The sequence below is a fragment of the Zingiber officinale genome, chromosome 2A, assembly GCF_018446385.1.
Source record: "Zingiber officinale cultivar Zhangliang chromosome 2A, Zo_v1.1, whole genome shotgun sequence".
NCBI classification, from domain to species: Eukaryota; Viridiplantae; Streptophyta; class Magnoliopsida; order Zingiberales; family Zingiberaceae; genus Zingiber; species Zingiber officinale.
Genome location: NC_055988.1, coordinates 35,264,316 through 35,289,339, shown reverse-complemented (window position 1 = coordinate 35,289,339; position 25,024 = coordinate 35,264,316). Strand labels below are relative to the sequence as shown.

Genomic DNA, 25,024 nt, shown 5'->3' with positions numbered 1-25,024 from the left:
TGGGCATTTTCGGGTTCGGGTTGGAGGGTTGGAGAGTAAAAGAGTCTCGGGTTGGGTCGGGTTGGGTTCGGGTTGACCCGGGTTGACTTAAATATAGGGTTTTATGGGTTTTTTTGGGTTAAATCAAATTTTATTTTAAAAATTTAGATGTTTTTATGTATATTAATATCATGTTTGTATGATAATGATGGAATATTGAGATAAAAGTGAAGAATTATAGGGAAAATAGTCCAAAAAAGTCATTTTGAATCGGATTTTTGGGTTATATGGGTCGGGTTCGGGTTGATCGGGTTGGTCGGGTTCGGGTTCAGGTTGAGGTGTTTTGGGTTGAACTCGGGTTCGGGTTGGGTTAAAAAAAAAAAAAACTCAACCCGACCCACCCGAATTGACACCCCTACAAAATCGGACTCACAAGACAAGTGCATTTCATCCAATTAAGCAAGTGGTGGGAGATATCTCCCATGAGATAAGAGCTCATTCTTTCATAAACATAAACTCTCGACTAGCAGCTATCTCCCTAATTACGCCAAAGATAATAGATAAGGCATTACTCGAGTCAGATTTAATTGTAGCAATGCAAGAGGAATTAGCTCAATTTGAGAGTAGTGTGTGAGAGCTAATTGCAAGACTCAAAGATTGCTTAATTATTGACACTTTTTGGGGTTCTAGGAATAAAATGGATGAAAACAGATCCATAGATCATACCAAGGCTAGACTAATGGCCCAAAGTTGCAACCAAGTAGAAGGATTGGATTACGACAAGACTTATGCACTCGTGGCTTGTTTATAATACATCTAAATGTTTTTAGCTTTTGCATGATTTAGAATCTTTTTTTAGTTTGCCAATAAATGTTTTTAAAAAAAATTATTAAAGAAGAGCTTTATGTTGAACAACCTCCTAGTTTAGAGCATTTTATCTTTCTAAAACAAATTTCAAGTTGAAAAAGGCATTAGGTTTTTTGAAACAAATGCTAGAATGAAAGATTATATAATTTCCTTATTTTAAAAGATTTTAGACAAGGTAGAGTCAATCTAAAATTATAAAAATAATATTTTCATTGCTCAAGTTTATGTAGATATTATAATTTTTGACTCTACTAACAAAAAGTTTTTCAATGAGTTCCCCGCCCATGGAGAGTGAGTTTGAGATGAACCTTACAGAAAAACTTAATTTCTTGGGACTTTAAATCAAACAAACCATGTAAGGAATTTATGCCCACCAAGATAATTGTAGTAAAGACATCATGTTTGGAATGGATAGCGCTAAGGAGTTGACAACATCGATGGAGAATTTCACGTATTTTAGAAGTTTAATTGGAAGTTTTCTCTATCTCATGGCCAATCTGCTCAACATACTCTTTGCCCTATGTTTATGTGCAAGGTTCCAATCCTTACCTAAATAATCTCATCTAGTGATCGATAAGAGAATCCAAAGGTGTTCCATGAGAACTCTTATCATGAGTCTTTGTTATCCAATGATCGGTTCACTAAATCTAGTAGGCTACAACAACTTCACCTATGCAAGTTATATGAAAAGCGCAAGTGGAGATTATCAATTTCTTAGCTCTTCTTTTATAAGTTGGAGTAAGCAAAAGCAACATCGCATCGTATTATCTTTGACCAAGACTGAGTATGTGGCTATGGGAGCATTACTTGGACTAAGACAGAGAATGTGGCTAGAGGTTTAAGTTAGATTCATATTATTGTTACTGTATTGTATGTCAAGTGTAAGGTCTGACTCTTTTAAAAGAAAAAAATTTAAAGGGGGAACATTATAATAAACTTTTTTTTGGGGGGGGAGCTAAATCGCTATTAACCAACTAATAGACTTATGGGCTCAGCCCAAATTGTTAAGGAGTGGACCCAACCCTAGGGTTTAGTTGCTTATAAGAGGAGCAGTGGAAATAAAAAAAAAAAGAAACAAAGAGGAGAGGGAGAAGTCTCAGCGGCAAGAAAGAAAGGGAGAGAGAGAAGTCTCGGCGGCAAGAAAGAAAGGGAGAGGGAGAGATCACGGCGGCAAGCAAGAAGAGGAGAGAAGAATTTGACCTTGAAGGAAGAACGTGTTGGAACCCCGTGGTAGTTTTGATGTGATCAACCAAGTCAGGTTAGGTCCTGTTAGTATTTGATCTCTGTTTCTAAGTGTGCAAGAGCTTAGGAGCACAGGAAGTTGAGCGGAAGACGCAGTTAACAAGAAGGATGGCACGGGAAGAGAGTCGACAGGCTCGGTGCATCCAAGGGCGAGATGCTGCGGAAGAGTACACCGGCTGATGAGAAGGACACGCACGGCGGTCTGAGGGACGAGAAGCCAGGGAGGAAGTCTACTCGAGGAAAAGGTCGAAAAATGGATTCGGGTGAACCCTATTTTGGTTGGTCAAAATCACCCAAGCGATTGGAGCAGTAAGAGACCCAAAAGGGAGCTGCGGAGCTGCTGGAGGCGCCCTCAAAGGAGTTAAAGGCGCCTCTGTGTCTTTTAGTAGGAAGGCACTTTCAACCCACCAAGGAAGGCGCCTTCGACCAAGCAAATATTGTCGTTGTCAAAGGATAAAACTTTATTCTTTTGCGCCTTGCTGGAGGTTCCTTCCAGCCTATTGGAGACGCCTTCCAGCCCCGGATAAGATTTTTCATGGGCTATAAAAAGACCCCTGATCTAGGAAATAAACATTACCTCCAGTATTAATTTCCTAGCAACTGTCTAAGCAATTAATGAGTGTAAGAGGCTTCTCCGCCTTCACCGAAAGAGATCTTTTAGAGTTTTTTCATTGTCCTTGGATTAACAACCACCTAGGTTGTAACCAAATAAATCTTGTGCCTCGTTTTTTTAGTTGTTAATTTAATTTACTACTATTGTTGCTTTTAATTAGAGTTGAAAGAACGGGAAGGGTGTTGTTTTTGTTGATAGGCAATTCATTCCCCCTCTTGCCGGCCACCAACGGTCCAATAGAACGAGGCCTAAGGAACTCCCCCATCGTTGCTTCTCGTCATCACCCGCGCTAACACCAAGCCTCCGAGCACAAAGACACCTCTTAAACCATTTCTTTCTATGCCATTCAGATTAAATTACTCACGCTTTAATATTTTTGCATAAGAAATCTTGAGGTTTAGTTTTTAGTTAACCCTTATACTAATTTCCCTATGTTCTTTGGAATTATATGCATGTTTTGGATGGTTATTTGAGGTTCTGTGTAGCATATTTTGAGGGGTGTTTAAGGGTGGTGCGTAGCAGATTTTTGGATGGTTGTTTGATGTTGTGTGCATCAGATTTCAAGGGGTGTTTGAGGGTGGTGCGTAGTAGATTTTTGGATGGTTGTTTGAGGTGGTGTGCAATAGATTTCAAGGGGTGTTTGAGGGTGGTGCGTAGCAAATTTTTAGATGGTTGTTTGAAGTTGTGTGCAGCAAATTTTGAGGGGTGTTTGAGGGTGGTGCATAGTAGATTTTTGGATGGTTGTTTGAGGTTCTGTGTAGTAGATTTCAAGGGGTGTTTGAGGGTGGTGCGTAGCATAATTTTGGATGGTTGTTCAAAGTTGTGTGTAGCAGATTTTGAGGAGTGCTTGAGGATTGTGCGTAGAAGATTTTTGATGGTTAATTGGGGTTGAGTGTAGCATATTTTTGATGATCATTTGAGGTTTGTGTGCAACGGGGTTTAAGGGGTATTGAAGGGTGTGCGTGCAGCAAATTTTTTACGGTTATTTGAGGTTTATGTGCAGCAGGTTTCGATGAATAATTAGCCACCTTACGTCCGATGAAGTTTAGGAGTCATGGCAGCGCCATGGGTAATCACAACACAAAATAAAATTTAAAAAAAAAAGAGTATTTTAAATGTTTGTTTAGTTTCATGTAGTTTAATGGTATAAATGTTTATTGAGCTTTATGTAGATTAATAATATGTATGTTATTGGACTTTTTGTAGAGTAATAATGTGCATGTTTATTGAGCTTTATAAAGTTTAATGATATAAATGTTTATTAGGCTTTATGTAGTTTAATAAGATATGCTAAAGTTATGATGTATGTTTATCTTAATGGAAAGGATGAAAAAAAAAAAGATAATATTGATGAGGATTAATGGAAAATTTGCGAGGGTCAAGGTCCCAGAGGGACCCCGTTTATGGGACAAGACCCCAGAGGGACCCCAATACCAAATTTCTATATTTGGCCATAGCCTAGTGACGAGAGTTGCTGACGCTCCACCACTTGATGCTATAGTTATACAGATTGATCAATCGAATAAAGGATAAAGGATATATGATATACCACCACCCAAGAATGATATATTGTAACACCCTTAAATTTTCTCTATTGCAAAAGAGTAAAAAGAAATAGAAGAAGAGAAAAGAAATACAAATAATAGATTTAAAAATGGCCTTGGACAGGATTGAACCCAAGACCTGTTATTTAAGATTAGTTGAAGTTGTCATTAGGGTGGTGGTAAAGCATCACATTGGCAATAGGAAATAATTGATTATAAGTAGATTTTTGGGTAAAGAGATGCTTCAACTTCCACTTAGTATAAAAGGGGATGGATGAGATCAAAACCTAGATTTCATCCCCCTCTTTTCCTCTCTAGCCAAATTCTTCCTCTCCCTCCTTGCAAGTTCGGCCAAGAACCCTAGGGCTTCAAGTTCGCTCGGGGAAAGCTATCTTGGAGATTGAAGCGTATAAGGGAGGTTGTCTTCTCTACATCTAGAATAGTAGGATCTAGCGAAAGAATGTAAGTACTGCTCATCTGCAGTATGAGTTGTTACGATTATGCATGTGAAAACTTCCTTGTGGTAGTTTTAGTATAATTTCTGCATGCTAAAGAAAAAACATGCTATGATATGTTTTATACATGTTATGAAGATACATGTTATGATATGTGAGATGCCCCCCCCCAAGTTTCAGGAATTAAAAGCATATGAGTACTTTGATATGCTTCCCATTAAGTTTTTGGGACTAAGAAGCATAATCAAGTGCCCTAAGATGCTTCCCTATAAGTGTGGGGGATTAAGTGCACATAAGGTGTTTGTCGAAATGATAAACAAGTGCAATTATAAGAAAGTAATAAGTAAAAGAATGTATTTTACTTTTAATTGGCATGTACTGGACACAAGGTCCATGGGTGAGCTCCCAAAGCGCCCCTAGGCCCCTAGATCGCCTAGTAGTACCTTAATAGGTTCGGGACTAGCTACCTTGGACTTTATTAAGGATGCGCGCAAAGTGGTACAATGCCGGGCCCAAAGCAAGTTGACTATTATTTTCACTAGTATGTAATATAAAGTTTTCAAAACTTATTGATTTGGTTAAGTGAAAACATAGTTGAGTTGAGAACTAGCATTAGAGAGTGCAGTGTTTGATCTCTATAGCATAGCAAGTTTTATGTTTTCCCTTGCATGTTGATGTTACGAGCATGGTTTTAAGTGGATGTTTTGCATGATCAACTGATTTAAAAATGCATGTCATATACATATTCCCGAGATATGGGTTTTAGCATGATTGATTGTTAAATGCATGTTTTGTGTTTCCACAAACAGTTTGAAAAATATGTACTCTTCTTAATGCATTATTTTGTGAGTAGATGGTACTTACTAAGTATTTGGCTTATAGTTTGCATTTCCTTATACTGCAGATAAAGGTAAAGGAAAGCTCGAGAAAGAGAAGGCGACAGGGGCAGTGCTTGGTGGTGTGTGTGTGACGGAACCGTGGAAGAAGATCCTGGAACTTGTTAGTGCAAAGAAATGTGTTAAACCGAGTTTTAGTGTGTACTTTCCTACCTCTTGACTATGCAAGTAATGCCACTAAGAATTTCTTATGATGAATTGTCAGTTTGGTAGTAATTAGTATGTCAAAAACTCTCCATCAAGTGAGGGGATTGTGTAGTAGCCAAGGATGAGTAAAAAGGAGAGATTGAGCCTTTTGGGGTGCAAGGTGTGACCCCCACACGGCCCATAACACGGTCGTGTGGAGTCACACGGCCCCAACTCTCTCCCTCTCGGCCCTAGTTGCACGGTCATGTGCTACACACGACCATGCGAAGCTTAGCTTCTGAAAATGTTGCACGGTCGTGTGCCACACACGGCCATGTAAGGCTTAGCCTCTGGAAAGGTTGCACGGCCATATGCCACACACGACCATGAAATGCTTAGTCTCTGGAAATGTCACACGGTCGTGTGACCTGCACACGGCCATGCCCTTCTTCCCCTTGGGTAAGGCTACACGGTCGTGTGCCTCACACGACTATGTCCTTTCCCTTCTCGGGTAAGGTTACCCAGTTGTGTGTGCCACACGACCGAGGCACTCTAAAAGCTCCAGACTCCATTAAGGACTTGTGTTGGCTCAAAATAGCACCCTATCACTCAGAACAAGTATGGAGTGGACCTCCCAATAGGAGCAAGTAAGGAGTAGACCTCCCAATCTTCCCATAGGAAGATGAATATGATAAAAAAAAAAAAAAAGTAACGTCCATGCCCTAAGTTAAGGTTTCAGAAAGGCGGTCGTTACATATATGATAAATGCTAAAGGATAATGCTATATAATATGATGATTTTAAAGGATACGTGAAATGTTGGATGATACTCAAAGTGTGACGCTTCATGGTAGATGCCTATATTTCTGTTTACTTGTTCTTTGACAAGAAATTTCAAGTAAAGGTAGATTTAATGATGCATGTGATTGTTTATGGAATTTTTGCTATTGTGGTTTACTAGATTTGGTTTTGTGGTAGGTGAAGAAACTGATGACATTAGAGACTCAGACCCTTGATCAGACTGGGCTAGTGTAATCCCGGGGAGGCGAGGACCTTACAATTCTGCAATAAGAATAAATAAACAGTGATTATGATTTAGAAAAAATAAAATAGTATTGAATTCAAACTTCTAAGATGTTTGACTGGTTTAGAAACCTTTCTCTTTTTTTTTGGTACTCGTAATGGGTTTGAATGTAAGGGTATGGTTTATCAATTGCAGCCGATTTTTCTTATTTCATTGGAATTTTATATGGTACAAAAAAAAATTAGGGTTGTTTCATCAAGTATGCAGGTTACTTAACATTAACATCACATGTGCAAGTGCAATGGATGAAATCAAAGTGGGTTGAGATTAAAACCACACATTTATCAAAAAAGGAAATTTGATATATGACTGTAGATCACATGGGTCAAGGTAAGAAACTCCAACATGTGTTGGTAGATGGGGAATACGTAGAGGCAGGGTCGGCCCTGAGACGTCACCGGGGGTGACGGCCAAGGGCCCTCGATTTTTAGGGGGCCCCAAATTTGACATGCATATATAATATATATTATATATAATTAGATTGTTTTAATAAAAACTAAAAAAAATTATTGGATTATTTTAATAAAGGTCCAAATATATATGGTTGAATTGTTTTAATAAAGGTCCAAAAAATATATTTTCTATTAAAATTTAAGAAAAAAATCTAAAAAATAATAGAAAGAAAAAAAGAATGAAGGTAAACGATCATTTTTTCTCTTTCCAAGATTTTATTTTTTGTACAACTCTTTCTTCATTAATTTGTCTGCAAAAGTCCAAAGAGTAAAATATATATCCTGAACGCTAATTGCGTCCTTTTTTCTCCTTTGAGTCTCTTCTAATTAAATCAGAAAAGTTTATTCTCCAATTGAAATTTTAGTTTCATCAATATCATCATTAATCAATATATAAACTTACAACATAAGTTACCTACTTATCTATATTTTTTCTTATTGTCAATATTCAATATTAAATTTTAATATTGTATTGGAGCCAATATTTTATGATTTTTTTTACATATTTGAAAGAGTTAAAATAAATCATCCCAATTTTAATTATCATAGAATATATTATATCGATTGCTTCAAGTATAAACCAGGTTTTATTGTTCTTCAACTATTATTTTCACTAGGCTTTATTGTTCTTCAACTATTATTTTCACTGCTTGTGTTTGTTTCATTGTTAGCTTTGTTGTTGGTTTTGTGTGTTTTATTTTTACATTTGAAATTTGTTGTACAAACATATTTTCAAATAAATATCAATCTTGGAGACAAAAAAGAAACCAAAGAAAAAGAGTGAAATAGATTATTAAAACTCACAAAGATGTTCTTTGTAAGTTTTTTAAAGCATTTTCAATTGATGAATTACAAGAAGAAAGTCAAGAAGAAATAAATGATCATACAACAAATGAGCAGCAATTGAGTAATCAAGAAGAACTAAATGATAATGCAATCAATGAGCGGGAAGAATTGAAAGAAAATGATGATCATAATCATGCAACGAATGAGCAGGAAGAATTGAGAGATGATGATAATGATTTGAATATAAATGGCTTGACAATTTTATATAGTAAAAATGAGGTGTTAGAAAAATTTGATTTTGAAAACCTTATTAATGATTTTGTTTCTCAAAATACTGGAAGATATAGATTTTTTCAATGAAACTTAGGAAACATATTTTATACAGTGTTGTACTTTTTGAAAAATCTTGAAAAATATATTTTGTATGAAGTTTATCATATTTTAAATGAAATATTTTAATTTTCAAGTTTTTCTATTAAACTATATTCAAATTGTACGTTAGTATAATTTTTTTTTCTTCCCTTTTCTCTTTTCGCCCAAGGACCCCGAAAAGTCAAGGCGGGCCTTGCGTAGAGGCCTTATACCAGATGTAAAGTCCCAGTAGATTGAGGACAATTAGATACATGGAAACGACAAGTCCTCATAGGTCGAGGACAACAAGATATATATATAGAAGAAGTCTTAGCAAGTAAAGGACGACCGAATACTTGTAGATAAAAAGTCTTGATAGGTTTAGAACAACTGGATATCTACGCACAAGAAGTCTCAGAGGTAAGATTTCTTGGCATATGAGTTATGAGAGACTGGAGATAAGATCTCTTCAACATGAGGCTAAGAGAGACTTATATTTTGGGAGTTAGGTAGATCTTTTATGTAAGTGAAGGCTTGACCAAGGAACAAGTGTTTTAACGTCAAAGTTCATAATTCAGTCGACTACGAATGGTCATATACGATTGACACGGTTAGTCAACTAGAAAATTGATTAAAGATAGACTGCTTGCAAACATAAATGTTCAATTTAGAGAGTTGATTAATGCCTTATTAGTTGACTAAGCCATTTAGAGTTGAGTAGACTAATGCCTTATTAGTTGACAAAGCGGTCAACCAGATATGCATTTCTTATGAATAGAAAGTTCTTAATGGAACATTGAGTCAACTAAATCATAAATTAGTCAATTGATGACAGGTTAGTCAACTACCTAGTCAACTAAGCCTCTATTCTAAGCAAATAGAATATTTTTGCTTATGATAGAGTTGATTGGGCAGTCAACTAAAGCCAAGTTAGTTGACTGCTAAGTCGTTTGAATTAATTTTGAATTCAAAATATTATATGGTGGGAGCCTATCTAGAGTGAGTTGACTCACTAGTCTAGAGTCAATTGAGACAAGTTAAGTTGAATGAGTTGAATGATAAGAATGAATCACTTTATTACATTAAGATTACCCAAGAGTTAAGTGTGCGAGCTTATCTGGAAGAGTCAACTAATACATGTTAGAGTCCACTAGCATGGACTATAGTCTAGTGTAAAGGTTTTGAGTTGGCTAATTTCAATAGCTGGTCTTATGTAAATCAAGCTCTAGTGTACAAACTACTTAAATTAGTCCACTGATATTAATGTAGAGCAGTTGTTGGAGCTTCTCCATACCCATTTGGAGAGCTATAAAAGGGGAGGCAAGGGTAGCTGGAATGATAACATTCTTCCAACAATTCTATTGTGGCAAATTGTTTTTGCTCTTCCCACTTCAATTATTGTATTTACTTTTTATTGTCTTGCTTTTATTTTCGAACTTAAGGTCTTTACCTATAAACTCCATAGTTTTACAAATTTTTTTACTATACTTTATTTGATATTCATTGCAAAAGATTTCTTTGCCTCCAAAAGAAGGTTTTTGAGAAACAGAAAGTGGTTTTCGAGGGTTGTCTCACTTTATGGTACCTACCTATGATTTCCTTCTTACCTTTTGCAAATCTAATATGAAATAATATTTTCAATATTTCCTCTCCAATATTGTTGGTGTGTTAATGTTAATTTCACTTGTCCATCTCCCACTATGCCTCAGGGAAAGAATATTTACTAAAACTTGATTTGCTTCTAGATTGAGAAGGAATGGATAATTGAATCCTAGCCACACTCCACTACTATCCATAGATTCACCTGGAACATCTACATGCTTCCACAAAGAAATTATGCAACTTGATCCTCTTTACAAACTATAAATGGCTAACTGAAGTCATTAAGATACCACATATGCAATATCTTTTCTTGAACAAAAATATTTTTGATATATGATATGATAAAATTCAGAGGGATAATACAAAACATACCCATTTCCTGAAAAATCAAAGCGAACCACACTGATATCTTTACTTGTTATTGCATCACTAAGGTTAAGTATTATTTCATGATCCTGGAAAATGCATTTCCAAAAGTCAGATGAAACATATCGGCAAATTAATCTCAAATGACTCACAAGCTTAGTGAAGTCTCAATTAAGGAAACATATGAAAAGTGTATGGTCTCTGATCAATACAGACATTTTTAATAACCAGAAAAGCTAAAGAATAATAAACAACCATGATGTTTTATCACACTACTTGATAAAATAAAAAAGTTAGACAGATAAGAACATAAACCTAAGCTGAAATTAGCTTTCAGATCAAGCACATGCCATCATTTAAAAATATACCTATCTGCATTTCCAGGCTAGAAATTAATTTGAGTTCACTACTTTGGTTCACCTACACCCATGCTATCAGCTTCAGCGAAAATTAAATCATTACTAAATGAAACTATCCTGAATAGTATTGAGCGTAGAGTTATATTAACTAGGAAAGTTTCCCAGAACAGTCAAAAATAACTTGGCCCAAATGGAGCACCACAAAAGACCCTTAAATTTTGGATTAACACAAAGGACCCTAATATTTTGGACAATTTCTAGATGCACTCTAAAAATAGAATCTACCTCAGTGCTACACTAAACAAATAGATATGGAATCTAAAAGCAACTCAAAGTTCTTACATGATTTTCTGAATTAACTTGATGGAAAGTTATATATATAAGAAGACTAAAATCGACTAAAGAGACATGAAATCTATCAGAACATCTCACCTTTGTACATCCAAAACCATGGCACAGTATGACAAGCTTCTTCGATCCAGTTTCATGTAGCACGGCAACAAGCTTCTCACCATAGTTGTTTGTAATTACAAATCTTTGTTGAGGTACAGCTATGGCAACGGTGATATGCAAAAATTCAGAACATGGCTTATTATTACACACATTTTGAAACCAGAGTACAGCTCTAGAGAATGTAAAACTAAAGAATTAAATTGTATTAAATCTAAACACACTGCAAGCTTCCAAGTAACTAAAAAAACAACCGATAAGTTTCTAAATTTACCAAACAACGCACCTAAGTTTCTGAATTTATCAAAAAACGCATGATACTGTGGTATTTATCAAAGGGTACAAGTACACTTCCCGTTTTTCCCTCCTAACAATCTAACTTCTTTTGTTGTTTTTTTTTTCTCTACCATTTTTCTCTCTCTTCTCTTTCCTCTCTCCTATGCATGCAACTGTAAGATCAAAACGCGCTAGAGGGGGAGGGGTGAATAATACTCGTGGCTTTCATGTTCGTTTAAAAACAATCATGTAAAGAGTAAATGCAGCGGAAAAGAAATAAAGAAGGAAAACAGAAAGCCAATCTGACACCTTTGGTTTTTACTTGGTTCGGAGCATGTGACGACTCCTACTCCAAGACTTGCGATCGCTGATCACTTTCATTGGACAATCACTATGATTTCAGAAAATCTTTACAAATAGCAGAATTACAAGTGCAGTAACTTAATTACAATAAACCGACAACGACGGTGTTGAAATTGTGAGCTTTTAGTTGTCGGAGTAGCATTATGGCTTCGTCAGATCGTCTTTGGAGCAACACACAAGAGAGTAGTCGTGAAATCAAGTCTATTCAAGCATCTGCTCGAGGACTTGTTTTATAGAGTGCTGAAGGCGCCTTCAACCTCATTGAAGGCACCTCCAGTAATGCAACTTATCCCCTTCACATCGGAGACGTTAACTTCCGTAATCTGTGAGCTTTATCCCTTTGAAGGCACCTTCAATCTCATGGAAGGCGTCTTCCATCCAGTGTGCCTTCAGGCGCATGGAATTGCCTTCAGGCGCATGGAAGGCACCTACACACCTCTCCGCCCAAGCCTTCGGCCAAGCCACCCGAGGCGCCTCCAACCGCCCCGAAGGCGGCTTAAATACTATTCATCCAAGCTTGTTTTGTGCTTTTCACTCCCTGCAAGTCATGTTAGTCCAAAATACAAAACATACACTGCAAGACAAAGTTAGCGCAATAAAATATGATTGATAAAGTTACTTGACAGTCTCCGGACTATCCGATTCTGACTTTTGGATTTTTCGAAAATCCTAGGTCAAACCGATACCTATTATTCCCTCAACGGGGAACGCATCCTTATCTACTCCTCTCAGGAGAAATTACCTTTTGTCAGATCTATCCTTCAAATCGTCTGGACTTTTGCTCAGCGTCTGAGACTTTAGGACTTCATGCTAAACGTCTGTTCCACAACCCATCCAGTCTTCCACCTAGTTAGTGTCCGCGACCCTAGGATTTTCACCTAAAGTCCTCTACTCTAGGATTTCGCCCAAAGTCCTCCCCGCCAAGACTTCGCCCAGTCCCCCAGACTAGGACTCATTGTCTAACCGTAGCTAGGACTTTGCACTTGCCTAACCGTAGAAGGACTTTCCATCTGCCTAGCCTAAACTAGAACTTTCCTGCACACTTCAACTTGTTAGATAACAAGACAGCTTAACTTTGAACCCTTTGCATAATAAAAACTTAGGTTCGATGGCCTACCCACCCACGATTCCACCAATGCCCCACAGACATCTCTGACCGAGTCGGAGGTGTCCGGCGACACCGGAGGCGTCTGGCGACTCTTCCGGCGTCCATAACGCTTTAAGTGCAACCAGAAACGTCGCGTCGTGAACCTCCAGTGCCCGCTACAGTTCAGGCGCTCATCAACACTTCTGGCAGCACCGGAAGCATCTGGCGATGCTGCCCATGTTGTCTCGCGATGACAAGCGCGTGTGATTCCTTCTAGCACGCGTGATTCCTCTAGCGCGTGAAGCATGACGCAACGAAATCGTCGCTAGTTTGGTGTCGATTTCGGTGCGTCGGCGGAATGGTAAGTTTCGTCCATTTCGCCTAGCACGAAACGAAATTTGAAACCATGCATGCAACTTCTCTTATTTTTCCTCTCCTCTCTTCTCTTTCTTCTCTTTTTTGGATGCATGCGTAACATATGGATAACATTTTATAAGGTCTAGTTGATTTTTTATAACATTTTAATACATTTAGAGAAGTCAAAATAAACAATGGATAGCATACTCAGAAATCGACAGAAATTGAAATGGGTGTAATCGGAGCTCTCTAGGTCCATCAGTGGATTTCAGTCAAAAACCACTGATGCACCTAAAGATCTCAGATTGCACCCATTTCAGTTCCTGTGGATTTCTGGGACTGCAAGGAGTTCAAATATGTTATTCATTGTTTATTTCGACTTCTCGGAAGTGTTAAAATGTAATAAAGAAGAATCGATAAAAATCTTCACATTGGGCCTGATATGGAATCATATCAAGCCTAATATGGGCCTAATATGAAATCATCTTAGACCCAACGTGGGCTTGATATGGAATGATATTAGGTCCAACATGAAGATTTTTGCCAATTCTTCCTTATTACATATTAACACCTCTGAGAAGCGGAAATAAATAATGGATAGCATATTTGAACTCTTTGCAACCCCAGAAATCCATAGGAACTGAAATGGATGCAATCTGAGATCTTTAGGTCTATCAGTGGATTTTAACTGAAACTCACTAATAGATCTAGAGAGCTCTGATTGCACTCATTTCAGTTCCTGTAGATTTATGAGGTTGCAAGGAGTTCAAATATGCTATCATTATTTATTTCAACTTTTTAAAGGTTTTAAAATGTAATAAAGAAGAATCGCTAAAAACCTCCACGTTGGGCCTGATATGGAATCATATCAGGCCTAACATGGGTTTGATATCATTCCATATCGAGTCCACGTTGAACCTAATATGATTCCATATCAGGCTCAACATGGAGATTTTTGTCAATTCATGGAAATTCTAGCTTAAGTCAATGAAGAATTCAGCTCAGACACATGTGTCATTTAGCATTGAAATAATTAGGGATCGAATTCAAGCTGTTGGTGGTCAGAAAATACAATAGAAATTCATACACTACTGATTCATCAATTTTTACTCTCGTTCTATTTTGAATTGGTGTGACAGATGGCACTTGTTCCCTAAGCTTCTTGAGGGTTACATTTACTTCACATAGGTAAAGAGCCAAAATATAGTATATTAACACAAACAGCAACTCCCTCCATTCACTTTTCTGAAGTATCATTTCTGAAATAAATCCCAGCAGAATTCCTTAGATGAATCCAAATGCCTTTAAGACAATAAAGAGTGAGTTCATTGGAATGATAGAATAGAAAATGATATTGCAAGATAGGAGCTCAATTTGGATTAGCTACTGTATAGGACTATTTTATGAAGGCTTGGCACAAAACCGTTTAAACATGATACAATGACTTTGTGTTGTTGTTCTACCACATGAGCTGAAATAATATGTTGAGATGGTTGTTGCCTATGTTTTAGACAATTTGGTGATTCAATCCCAGAGAATTGTGAAACAACTTACTTGCTTTCAACAACCTTTGAGATAGGAACTGCAAACCCCACAACAACAATAAGATTTCTGCACAATTCCAATTCTATTTTTCAGAATTGTCCATCTTCTGTTCTTGAAAATTCTCTAAGCATATCCACAATACATTCTCTAGGACCAACTTACAAAACTTAAACTCAAACCTTCACTCCTACTCCATCACAATATCAATTTGTTATGACCTCTAATCCTTGTAATAAATTCCCCATGTTTTTATTTCTCTTTTTTTTAACACTGCCTCAAAGATCAAATGGAAAACTCCATGAACCTTAAGCATATGCACTCCTTCCCCACACTTTAAAATATAATAAAGAAGAATCGATAAAAACCTCTGTTGGATCGAGAAGCGCTAGAGGGGGTGAATAGCGCTCGTGGTTATTTCGTTCGATTTAAACCGTGTCGAGTAAATGCGCAGCGGAAAATAAAAGAAAACACAACACACGCAAACACGGGCTATTTACTTGGTTCGGAGCCTGTGGCGACTCCTACTCCAAGGTCCGTGATCGTTGATCGCTTTCTGTGGGCAACACCTATAAGCTCGAATAACGGTTACAGAATTATTACAATCTATTAAACTGAAAGAGTATACCGACAACAAGAATGAGCAATTTCGAAGCTACGGGTCGTCGGGATCTCGTTGTAGCACTTCGGGATCGTCTTGTTAGCAGCTTGTAGAAGAAAGATCGCTTGGGAGAAGATATTTTTGACTGCTGGTTGAAACCCCCTTATAAATTAAAGGGACTTCAAGGCGCCTCCAACCCAAGGTTTTATCCCGACTCAGCCGCTGTCGATCAGGCCTTGACCGCTGCTCGTTATCCACCTGAAGGCACCTTCAACGTCACTCCAAGGCGCCTCCAAGCCACAGTCCAAGGCGCCTCCAGCTCCTCTGGACAGCTAGCTTCTGCTTGCACCCGAGGCGCCTCCAAGCTCCATGGAGGCGCCTCGGACACTGTTCATCCGAGGTGAAGTGTGTTCTTTTGTCCCTGCACAATGTGTTAGTCCACACAATACACATTTACCCTGCAAGACAAGGTTAGCACACATAAATATGATAAGAAAGGTGTTTGACAGTCTCTAGACTGTCCGGGTCTGACTTCAGATTCCCAACTGGAAGTCCTAGTTTGACTCGACGCCTACTGTTCCCTCTGCGGGGAACGCGTCCTCACCTACTCCTCTCTGGAGAGTTACCTGTTGCCAGTGTGATCCTCCAGATCAACTGGACTTTTGCTCAGTGCTCGATGCTTCCGAACTTTCTGCTGGACGCCCGCTCCCCGACCAGTCCAGTCTTTCACCTGGTTCGCGACACCAGGACTTTCCACCTAGAGTTACCACCCCCTAGGATTTTTGCCTGAAGACCTCGACTCACCAAGACTTTCCGCATAGGGTTACCACCCCCTATGACCTAGGGTTACCACCCCCTAGGTTTTTCCACCTATCTAACCGCAGATAGGACTTTTGCCTAAGTACACTTAGGACTTTCCTGCAAGCTTATTCAAACCGTTAGATCACAACATAACCTTAACTTTGAATCCTTTGTCATTATCAAAACACTGGTTCGATCGTGGGATGCTTCCCGCACCAACAATCTCCCCCTTTTTGATTATGGCAACTTAAATTCAAAAGTTAAGTAAAACAGACCTAAGTAAATTAATGTATCAATAAACATAAGCAAACTTTTTAAGTAAAAAGTTCAAGTAAGAACGTAAGCAAGCTAAATGTTTAAGGTTCCCCCTTAATAAGAGCTCTCCTTTTTCTTATCCTTAATTTGAATTTATCCTACTCTCCCCCTTTGCCATATATCAAAAAAAAACTTTTGTAGGGAAAAGACAAGATGAAAGGATTAAGTTTTAAAACCAATAAATTACATTTTTAACAAAGAAGGTTATACTTTTAAGACAACATTTTAAAACAACTTGTAAGTGAAATTTTACACACGAAGTTGTAAAAATATTTCTTTAGTTTTGAACCGAAAGATAGCTAAATTGACATTTCTTTAGTTTTGAACAACTCCTTTTACTTAGCAAAAATTTGTGCAAATTGAGGGTAAATTTTGAAAAATTGAAACAAATGATTTTCGAGAGGCAAGTTTTGAAAATAGTAAGCTTAAGTTTTGTAATGAAAAAAAAGCTTTGTTGAAAAAATATTTTGTTAAATTGTTAAAGCCTTTTAAAAGACATTGATTTCGAAAAGCTTTTCGAAAAAAAATAGGTGACCTTGAGACTTTTTGTAAAATGTTTGAATAGAACATTTTGCAAGGAATTTTTTTGAAAAAATAAAATATCTTTTGATTTTACCTAGTTAATTTTAAAGATGGCTAAATAAGTCATAAAATATTTAGACGAATAAAGAATTTTAAATTAAAGGCAAAGTAGGAGGAGTAATTTAAGAATCTAATGTCCAAGCATGAGTTAATTTAAGAACCTAATCCAATTTCCTTTAGGGAGGTATCAGAGCCCTAAGGTGCAAGCATGAGTCAACTTGAAATTTTAATATCTTTAACCAACTGTCTAACCTTTAGATACTGGCTGAATACTTAGAGGGCAACAATTTTCACTTGGTTAGTCAAGTTAAGTTAGTAATCCAGTTAGATTTTACTAAGGTTGGATCACTTAACTTGATTAATGTAAAATTAGTTTTTAATGTCCAGACTCACTATGATACACAGAAATAAGCATTCTGGAGTCCAGGATGTACCCTATGCATCTCACGTTGTTCTAAGTTTCTTTCAAACACAAACAAGTTATACTTAGTGTGTTTGTGAGATGCTCTGACTAAAATCTAGGGGAGCATGATATCTAAGGGGAAGATCCTAGGCTAAGTCCAAATTTTGAAAAAACTAATAAGATTGGGATTTTGAAAACATTGTTTTTCCTAGAATTTTAAAGACATTTTTAAACTGAGTTAATTTAGAACAACAAGTAAAATTTTAAAAGTAGAGGTAAGAGACGAGTTTGAAAAATCAAAAATCTATTCTACCCAACACATTATTATTTGCCTTCTAAGTGTACTGAACTCAAGTTTAGATAAGAGTTTTGTAAAATTGTCAGCTAGGTTTGATTTGGACTCAACATGGTTGAGTACAATTTCACCCTTCGCTACATGATCCCTTACAAAATGGTGTTTTACCTCTATGTGTTTGGTCCTAGAGTGGTGAATTGGATTTTTGGTTAGATTAATTGAACTTATATTATCAATTAAAATTTTTGTATTTTATATTCTAGTTGATAGTCTTTTAGTGTATGCATCATCCACAAAAGTTGAGAAGCACATTCTCCTAGGGCTATGTATTCAGCTTCAGTAGTGGATAAAGCAATGCAGTATTGCTTTCTGCTTGACCAACTTACTAGGCACTGACCTAGAATTTGGCAGCTACCACTTGAACTTTTTCTATCTAGTTTGCACCCGGTATAGTCTGAATCAGAATAGCCAAAAAGGTCAAAGGTGCAAGTTCTAGGGTACCAGAGTCCTACATTTAGGGTGCCCGTAATGTACCTAAGTATTCTTTTAGCATATGTTAGATGTAACTCTTTTGCACAGGATTGGTATCTTGTGCACATACCTACTACAAATAGTATATCGGGTCGACTTGCAGTTAGGTAGAGTAAGCTACCTATTACACTTCTATAGTGTTTTGGATCTACTGGTTTTCCTTCAGGGTCAGAATCAATGTTGATATTAGTTGCCATTGGTGTATTTATAATTTTTGAATTTTTCATGCCAAATTTTTTAATTAGTTTCTTAGCATATTTAATTTGATAAATATAAATTCCATCTTTAGTTTGTTTAATTTGTAAACCTAAGAAAAAATTGAGTTCCCCTACTAAACTCATTTCAAATTCATTTTCCATTAATTTAACAAATTATTTTAAAAGTTTAGTGTTGGTTGAGCCAAAAATTATATCATCAACATAGATTTGGGCTATAAAGATGTCTTTCTCTAAGGTTTTGACAAATAAGGTCTGATCTATTTGTCCTTGGTTAAAGCCCTTAGATATTAGGTAATTAGATAATCGTTCATACCATGCCCTAGGTGCTTGTTTTAGTCCATATAAGGTCTTTTTCAGTCTAAATACATGGTTTGGGTTGTCTACGTCCTCAAATCTGGGGGGTTGGTTGACATATACCTCTTCCTTAATGAACTTATTTAAGAAGGCTGATTTGACATCCATTTGGTATAACCTAAATCCTTTATGTGCTGCATAGGCCAACAACATCCTAATGGATTCAAGTCTAGCTACTGATGCATAGGTTTCGTCATAGTCTAAACCTTCAACCTGGCTAAACCCTTTGACTACTATTCTGGCCTTATTTCTTACTATATTACCCTGATCATCCAATTTGTTCCTAAATACCCATTTGGTGTCAATTATGGACTTATCTAAGGATTTAGGTACAAGTTCCCAGACTTTGTTTCTATCAAATTGGGCTAACTCTTCCTGCATAGCAATGATCCAGTCTGGGTCAAGTAGAGCTTCTTCTATAGTCTTAGGCTCAATTTTAGAAATAAATGCAATCTGACTCAGGTTTCTATAAGAAGCTCTGGTTCTAACTCCTAGGTTTGGGTTACCCAAAATTTGGTCAGGTAGGTGAGAAGTACTTATTCTGGTTGGTCTTATACTTGAGTCAGTAGTTGGTTCCTCTGGTCTAGTGTTAGGTTGAATTTCTTCATCTTCTATAATTCTTGGGTTAATGTCAACATTTTCATTTATATTAGGTAGGTTATTTTCTTCATCAAAGATTACATTAGTTGTTTCTTCAACTTTTAGGGTATTTTGGTTATAGACTCTATAAGCCCTACTGGTTGTGGAGTACCCTAAGAATATTCCTTGGACTGATTTGGGTGTAAATTTTCCTAAGTAATCTTTGGTGTTTAAAATATAAACTTTACATCCAAATACTTTTAGATAGTTTAAGTTAAGAATTTTTTTATAGTATATTTCATACGGGGTTTTATTGTGTAATTTGTTAATTAAAATTCTACTTTGAATGTAGTTTACTGTATTTATTGTTTCAGCCCAGAATTGATGATTTAAGTCATACTCGTTTAACATGGTTCTAGCTGCTTCTTGTAGTGTTCTATTTTTCAGTTCCACTAGACCGTTCTGTTGGGGGGTTCTAGGACATGAAAATTCATGTTTGTATCCATTAATATTGTAAAATTGGGTAAACCTATGATTTTCAAATTCACCCCCATGATCACTCCTTATTCTTTTAATTTTGGTATCTTTTTCATTTTCTATTAACTTACAAAAGTTATTAAAAGCTTCAAAGGTTTCATCTTTTATTTTTAAAAATTTTACCCAAGTGTACCTAGAGTAATCGTCAATTATTACTAAGAAGTACTGATTCTTGCTTAGTGACTTGGCTCCATGTGAGTCAAATAGGTCTAAATGTAGGAGCTCAAGTAAGAAGTCAGTTCTATCTTGGTTGGTTGACTTGTGAGTTGATTTGGTTTGCTTACCTTGTTGGCAAGCCTGGCAAATTATATTTTCAAGGTTCTTTAATTTGGGTAGCCCTCTAACTAAGTCATTTTGACTTATTTTTGAAATAAATTTGACATGGGTGTGTCCCAGTCTTCTGTGCCACAGGTTGGTTTCCTCTTGTTGTGTCAAGAGACACTTTATTGAGGATATGGGCAGGTCAATTGTGTAGATGTTATTTTTCCTATGTCCCTTAAGTATGACTTCAGGGTTATCAATATTTTTAACTAAACACCCAGAGTTATTAAAAATAACTAAGAAGTCACTATCACACAATTGACTTATACTCAATAAATTAAAGTTAAAATTTTCAACTAATAAAATGTTTCGAATAATGAAATCAGAATTAAGTTCGATATTAACTTTTCCGATTACCTTAAGTTTACCATTATTGCCGAATGCAACTGATCCTAGGTTCTTGTATTTGAGCTTAGTGAACTTCATCCTATCTCCAGTCATATGTCTGGAGCATCCACTATCCAACATCCATTGATCCAATTCCTACACATAAGGTATCTGAATTGGATTTTTTTAATGGATCAAAAAATAATTTGATTGAGATAAGCTCCTTAATTTTCCATCTCACCCAATCTAGGTTTTAGTGATCATTTATTCCTATGAGTGATTATGAGATGGTTAAAATATTAAGTTAATTAATTTTTAAAAATATTAAGTTAATTAAATTTTGAAAAATATTAAGTTAATTAAATTTGAAAAATATTTAAGTTAATTAAATTTGAAAAATATTTAAGTTAAAAATATTAAGTTAATTAATTTGAAAAATATTTAAGTTAATTAAATTTGAAAAATATTTAAGTTAATTAGATTTGAAAAATATTTAAGTTAAAAATATTAAGTTAATTAAATTTGAAAAAAAAATTAAGTTAATTGAATTTGAAAAATATTAAGTTAATTAAATTTGAAAAAATATTTAAGTTAATTGAATTTAAAAAATATTAAGTTAATTTGAATTTGAAAAATATTTAAGTTAATTAAATTTGAAAAATATTTAAGTTAATTAAATTTTATTTAATTTAATTTTAATTTTAATTTAATTTTAATTTTAATTTTAATTTAATTTTAATTTTAATTTTAATTTTATTTTAATTTTGATCTTAGTCATCTCACCCGATCTAGATTTTTTCAATTAGAGGATCCTATAATTTTGTGAGATGAATTGGTTTTATTATAGAATTTGGTTTAATTTTGTGTTAGATTCAGGTTTAGCTTTGGGCTCAACAAATAAACATTCTTTGGATAAACTTCTGGGTTATGGTGAGTCACTTGGATATCATTAAAGTAACCATACCTTCGAGGTTTTTCAAATAGTCCTATCCACTGAACTTAGTACAAAACCTTGGTCTAACTAGTTAGGATCCATAAAGGGTAGCTTCAGTCAGTTCCACTTAGCCAAATGCACCAGGTCGAAGCCATATCTTCCTAGACATGCATAGACTAAGCTTTCCTAACGTACTATCATCCAATACTTCACCAGTACCGTGGGTCAAGTTAAACTTAGTCCTTTTTTATTCTAACCATAATTACCCTGCCGGGTAGGTTGCGTTTGGTTACCCTGTCGGGTAGATTCCTTTTGGAGATGTCAGCAATTCTGGAGCCTCCATTATTTATTTTCCTTTTAACTTATTTTTAAAGTTTTAATTTTGAATTATATGCCTTTAAATTTATTTGTTAAGATAGTTTTTATTTAATTATTTAATAATTAAAATAATTTTTCTTTTTGCTCCCCCTGGACCATAGCCTCGATAAGTTTTATCAAGGTAATGTACTTGATCCTTGGGGACCCAATATTGACCAAGCCCAACTTGATTGACCAAGTTGGACTTGGGTAGCCATGCTTGGACTAGTTTACTATTTGGTTTGTTGACTAAGGATAGATAAGATCGATATTTCCTTTTGGATTTAAAACCTAGTCCAGTTCTATTGTAAACAGCTCTTTGAGTCCCAAGAATTAGGTCAAGGTTATTGGATCCCAAAGAAAATCGTTCTAGGGTCTTCTCCAAATCCTTGACCTGAGTTTTCATACTATAATTTTCTTCCTCAAGCTTTTGGACTTGAGTTGAATTTTCAGTCTGAACTGGTTCAGGCAAGGTTTTGGAGTTAGTCACTTCTTTAAGGATCGTTATTTCCTTTAGAAGTGATTTGACCCTAATGTTTGATTTTGCTAATTTGTGTAATAAATAATTCACTAAATTATTTAATCAAGGAATACTTACAGAGGGATCGGGCCCTTCGGAAACGGAAACGGATACGGATCCATGGCTTCTTTCCGATTCAGCTTCTGATTCGCTCTCGCTCTCGGACACGTTGATTTGATCCCGAGCCATCAGCGCGAGGAGGCTCGTCTAGTTGAGCTCGTCGTCGGTGTCTTCTTCTGAAGATTCCTCAAAAGTTGCTTTCAGCACCTTTTCTTTTTCTGCTTCTTCGCTTCCTTTGATTTGGGCAGTTGGCCTTGATGTGCCCCTTCTGGTTGCACCCGTAGAAGATCACCTCAAACTTAACTTTTGAACTAGGTTGAACCTCCTTGGATTGTACTGCCTTCTTTAGGACTCTCTTGTTGAAGTCCTTCTTCTTCTTATAGAGCTTCTTCACAAGGTTCACAAGTTCTGTTGTTAGTTCGTCGTCTTCATCGTCTGAGTCGGGTTCTTCTTCAGATTCTGGTTCTGTTCTTCGTCGTGATCTCGGTTCGCGAGTTCTACTGGTACCTGCAAGCAAAGCTACACCTTTCTCGATTGGTTGCGCATTAATCTGCTCATGAAGTTGGAATTCAGAAAACAACTCGTCTAGTCTAATGGAAGATAAATCCTTGGAGACTTTGTAAGCATCTACCATTGATGCCCACAATGTACTCCTCGGAAATGCGTTGAGAGTGTACCTTATGATGTCTCTGTTCTCGACCTTTTGCCTGATCGCGTGGAGGGAGTTGAGAATATCTTGAATCCGTGCGTGGAGTTGACTTGCTGTCTCTCCTTCCTGCATTTTTAGATTATATAATTTATTAAGTAACAGATCTCTTTTTCTTACCTTGGTGTCATAGGTACCCTCGTGGAGTTCAATCAGCTTCTCTCATAGCTCTTTTGCGCTGGAGAATGGTCCGACTCTGTTGATCCGGCGGTAAGAATGGGGGATCCACTTCCTGAAGGGTCTCAGCTTGAGGACAGATGGAGGGCTGACTAAGCGGTTAATGGCCGCGCCGAGCAGCTGAGTAGGTCCGAGCGGAACCAAAGATAACCCAGCCAGGCTTGGGTTTCCGACGCCAAGGCAGGAGGATTGGATGGCCGAGCGGGGCGTCTGCCCGGCTGGAACCGAGGGGCCGAGCGGGTGGTCCGTTCGGCCAGGATAAGGGCGAGGATACAAAGGTTAGCCGAGCGGCCTATTCGTTCGGCTCAAGATATGGGATGTCAGCAGAGGCATGTCTAATGATTATGCCGTACACAGGATTTCACGATAGAAGATTTTGCCGTCACATCATAGAGAGGTTGATACAGTATCGGTATGGCCTCATGAATGCCCTTCTGACAGACCCATACCTGGGTATGGTCGAAAGCAGGAGATTGCTTCGATTGGCGCGCCCAGGCTTCTTGGAGAGGTCTATATAAGGTCTCCATTTCTTCACCGGAGGTACGCGAGTCTTCATTCTGCAGCCACCTTCTTCATCCATTCCTCGCCTGACTTGAGCGTCGGAGGGCCGTCGCCGACGTTCGTGATGAGTTTGTATCTGTTACTGAGAAGTTAATGGATGAATTGGCACAATGCTACAATGTGCTCCCCCAACTTGATATTAATAACACTATAGACCACCGCCCCGAAGGGGACGAAAAATGGTTTTTAGAGAACGAGAAGACGGTTACGCTCACGAGAAGAACTCGACGCTCCGGTCGAGATGAGGGCCGACTTGTGGAGTTAAAACAAAAGCATCAGCCGAGCGGCCGGAGCAACAAGCAACATCTGCGTCGGGTGGCCGAGCGGACGCACCTCAAGCCACCGTTGCATTCCATCGGGCCTTATTCCGCACTCCTGAAGCCGAACCAGCTCGGAGAGATAGAGGATCTTCTTCCGACGAAATGCCTAGGCGAGACGCCAAAAAGGAAAACCCCGAGCGGACTCATCTCCCGAGCGGATCAATCGCCAATTTTTGAGGCTATTCTACGAGACCCTCCGCCTAAACATTACGCGCCCGCGATCGGCGAGTACAATGGAACAACAGACCGGATGATCATCCGGTAAATTCGATAACATACGCTCCATCAATATACAGATGGAGTAAAGTCTCAGGTCTTTCTTACAACTCTCTGGATCGGCTCAGCGGTGGTTTCGGAGGTCACGGACGGATCCATCACTAGCTTCAAGGACTTCCAACAGCCTTCCTCCACCACTTCGCCAGCAGTAGAAGACAAGTGTCAACTTGTTCGCCATCAAGCAAGAGCCGAGAGAATCGCTTGAGCTACAGTGATTCAACCAAGTGGCGATGGATATTCCAACGGCCACATCGGAGACGATGATGAATGCCTTCACGCAAGGCCTTGTGGACGGGGACTTCTTGTCGCTCATCCAAAGCCGCCCAAGATTATGATCATATGCAAGGCCAATGAATATATCAACGTGGAGGAAGCGCAGGCAGGAAGAAAGAAACACCAACCGAACGGGCTCCTCCTGCCGAGCGGAGACCTGGCCAGCTCATCAACCGCCAA

At 37.4% G+C, this 25,024-nt stretch overlaps 1 protein-coding gene across 3 annotated transcripts in view; it reads right to left on the bottom strand.

Annotated features, from left to right (window-relative positions):
* Window positions 1-25,024, bottom strand: part of LOC122041023 (2-hydroxy-6-oxo-6-(2'-aminophenyl)hexa-2,4-dienoic acid hydrolase-like) — a 69,325-nt gene that overhangs the window by 31,902 nt on the left and 12,399 nt on the right. For all 3 annotated transcript variants that reach the window (XM_042600550.1, XM_042600552.1, XM_042600551.1), the window contains exons 2-3: window positions 11,154-11,272; window positions 10,369-10,451 (exon numbers count right to left, since the gene is read on the bottom strand). In XM_042600550.1, the coding sequence (XP_042456484.1) occupies window positions 10,369-10,451; window positions 11,154-11,272 (202 nt within the window). The remainder of the gene's footprint in view (window positions 1-10,368; window positions 10,452-11,153; window positions 11,273-25,024) is intronic.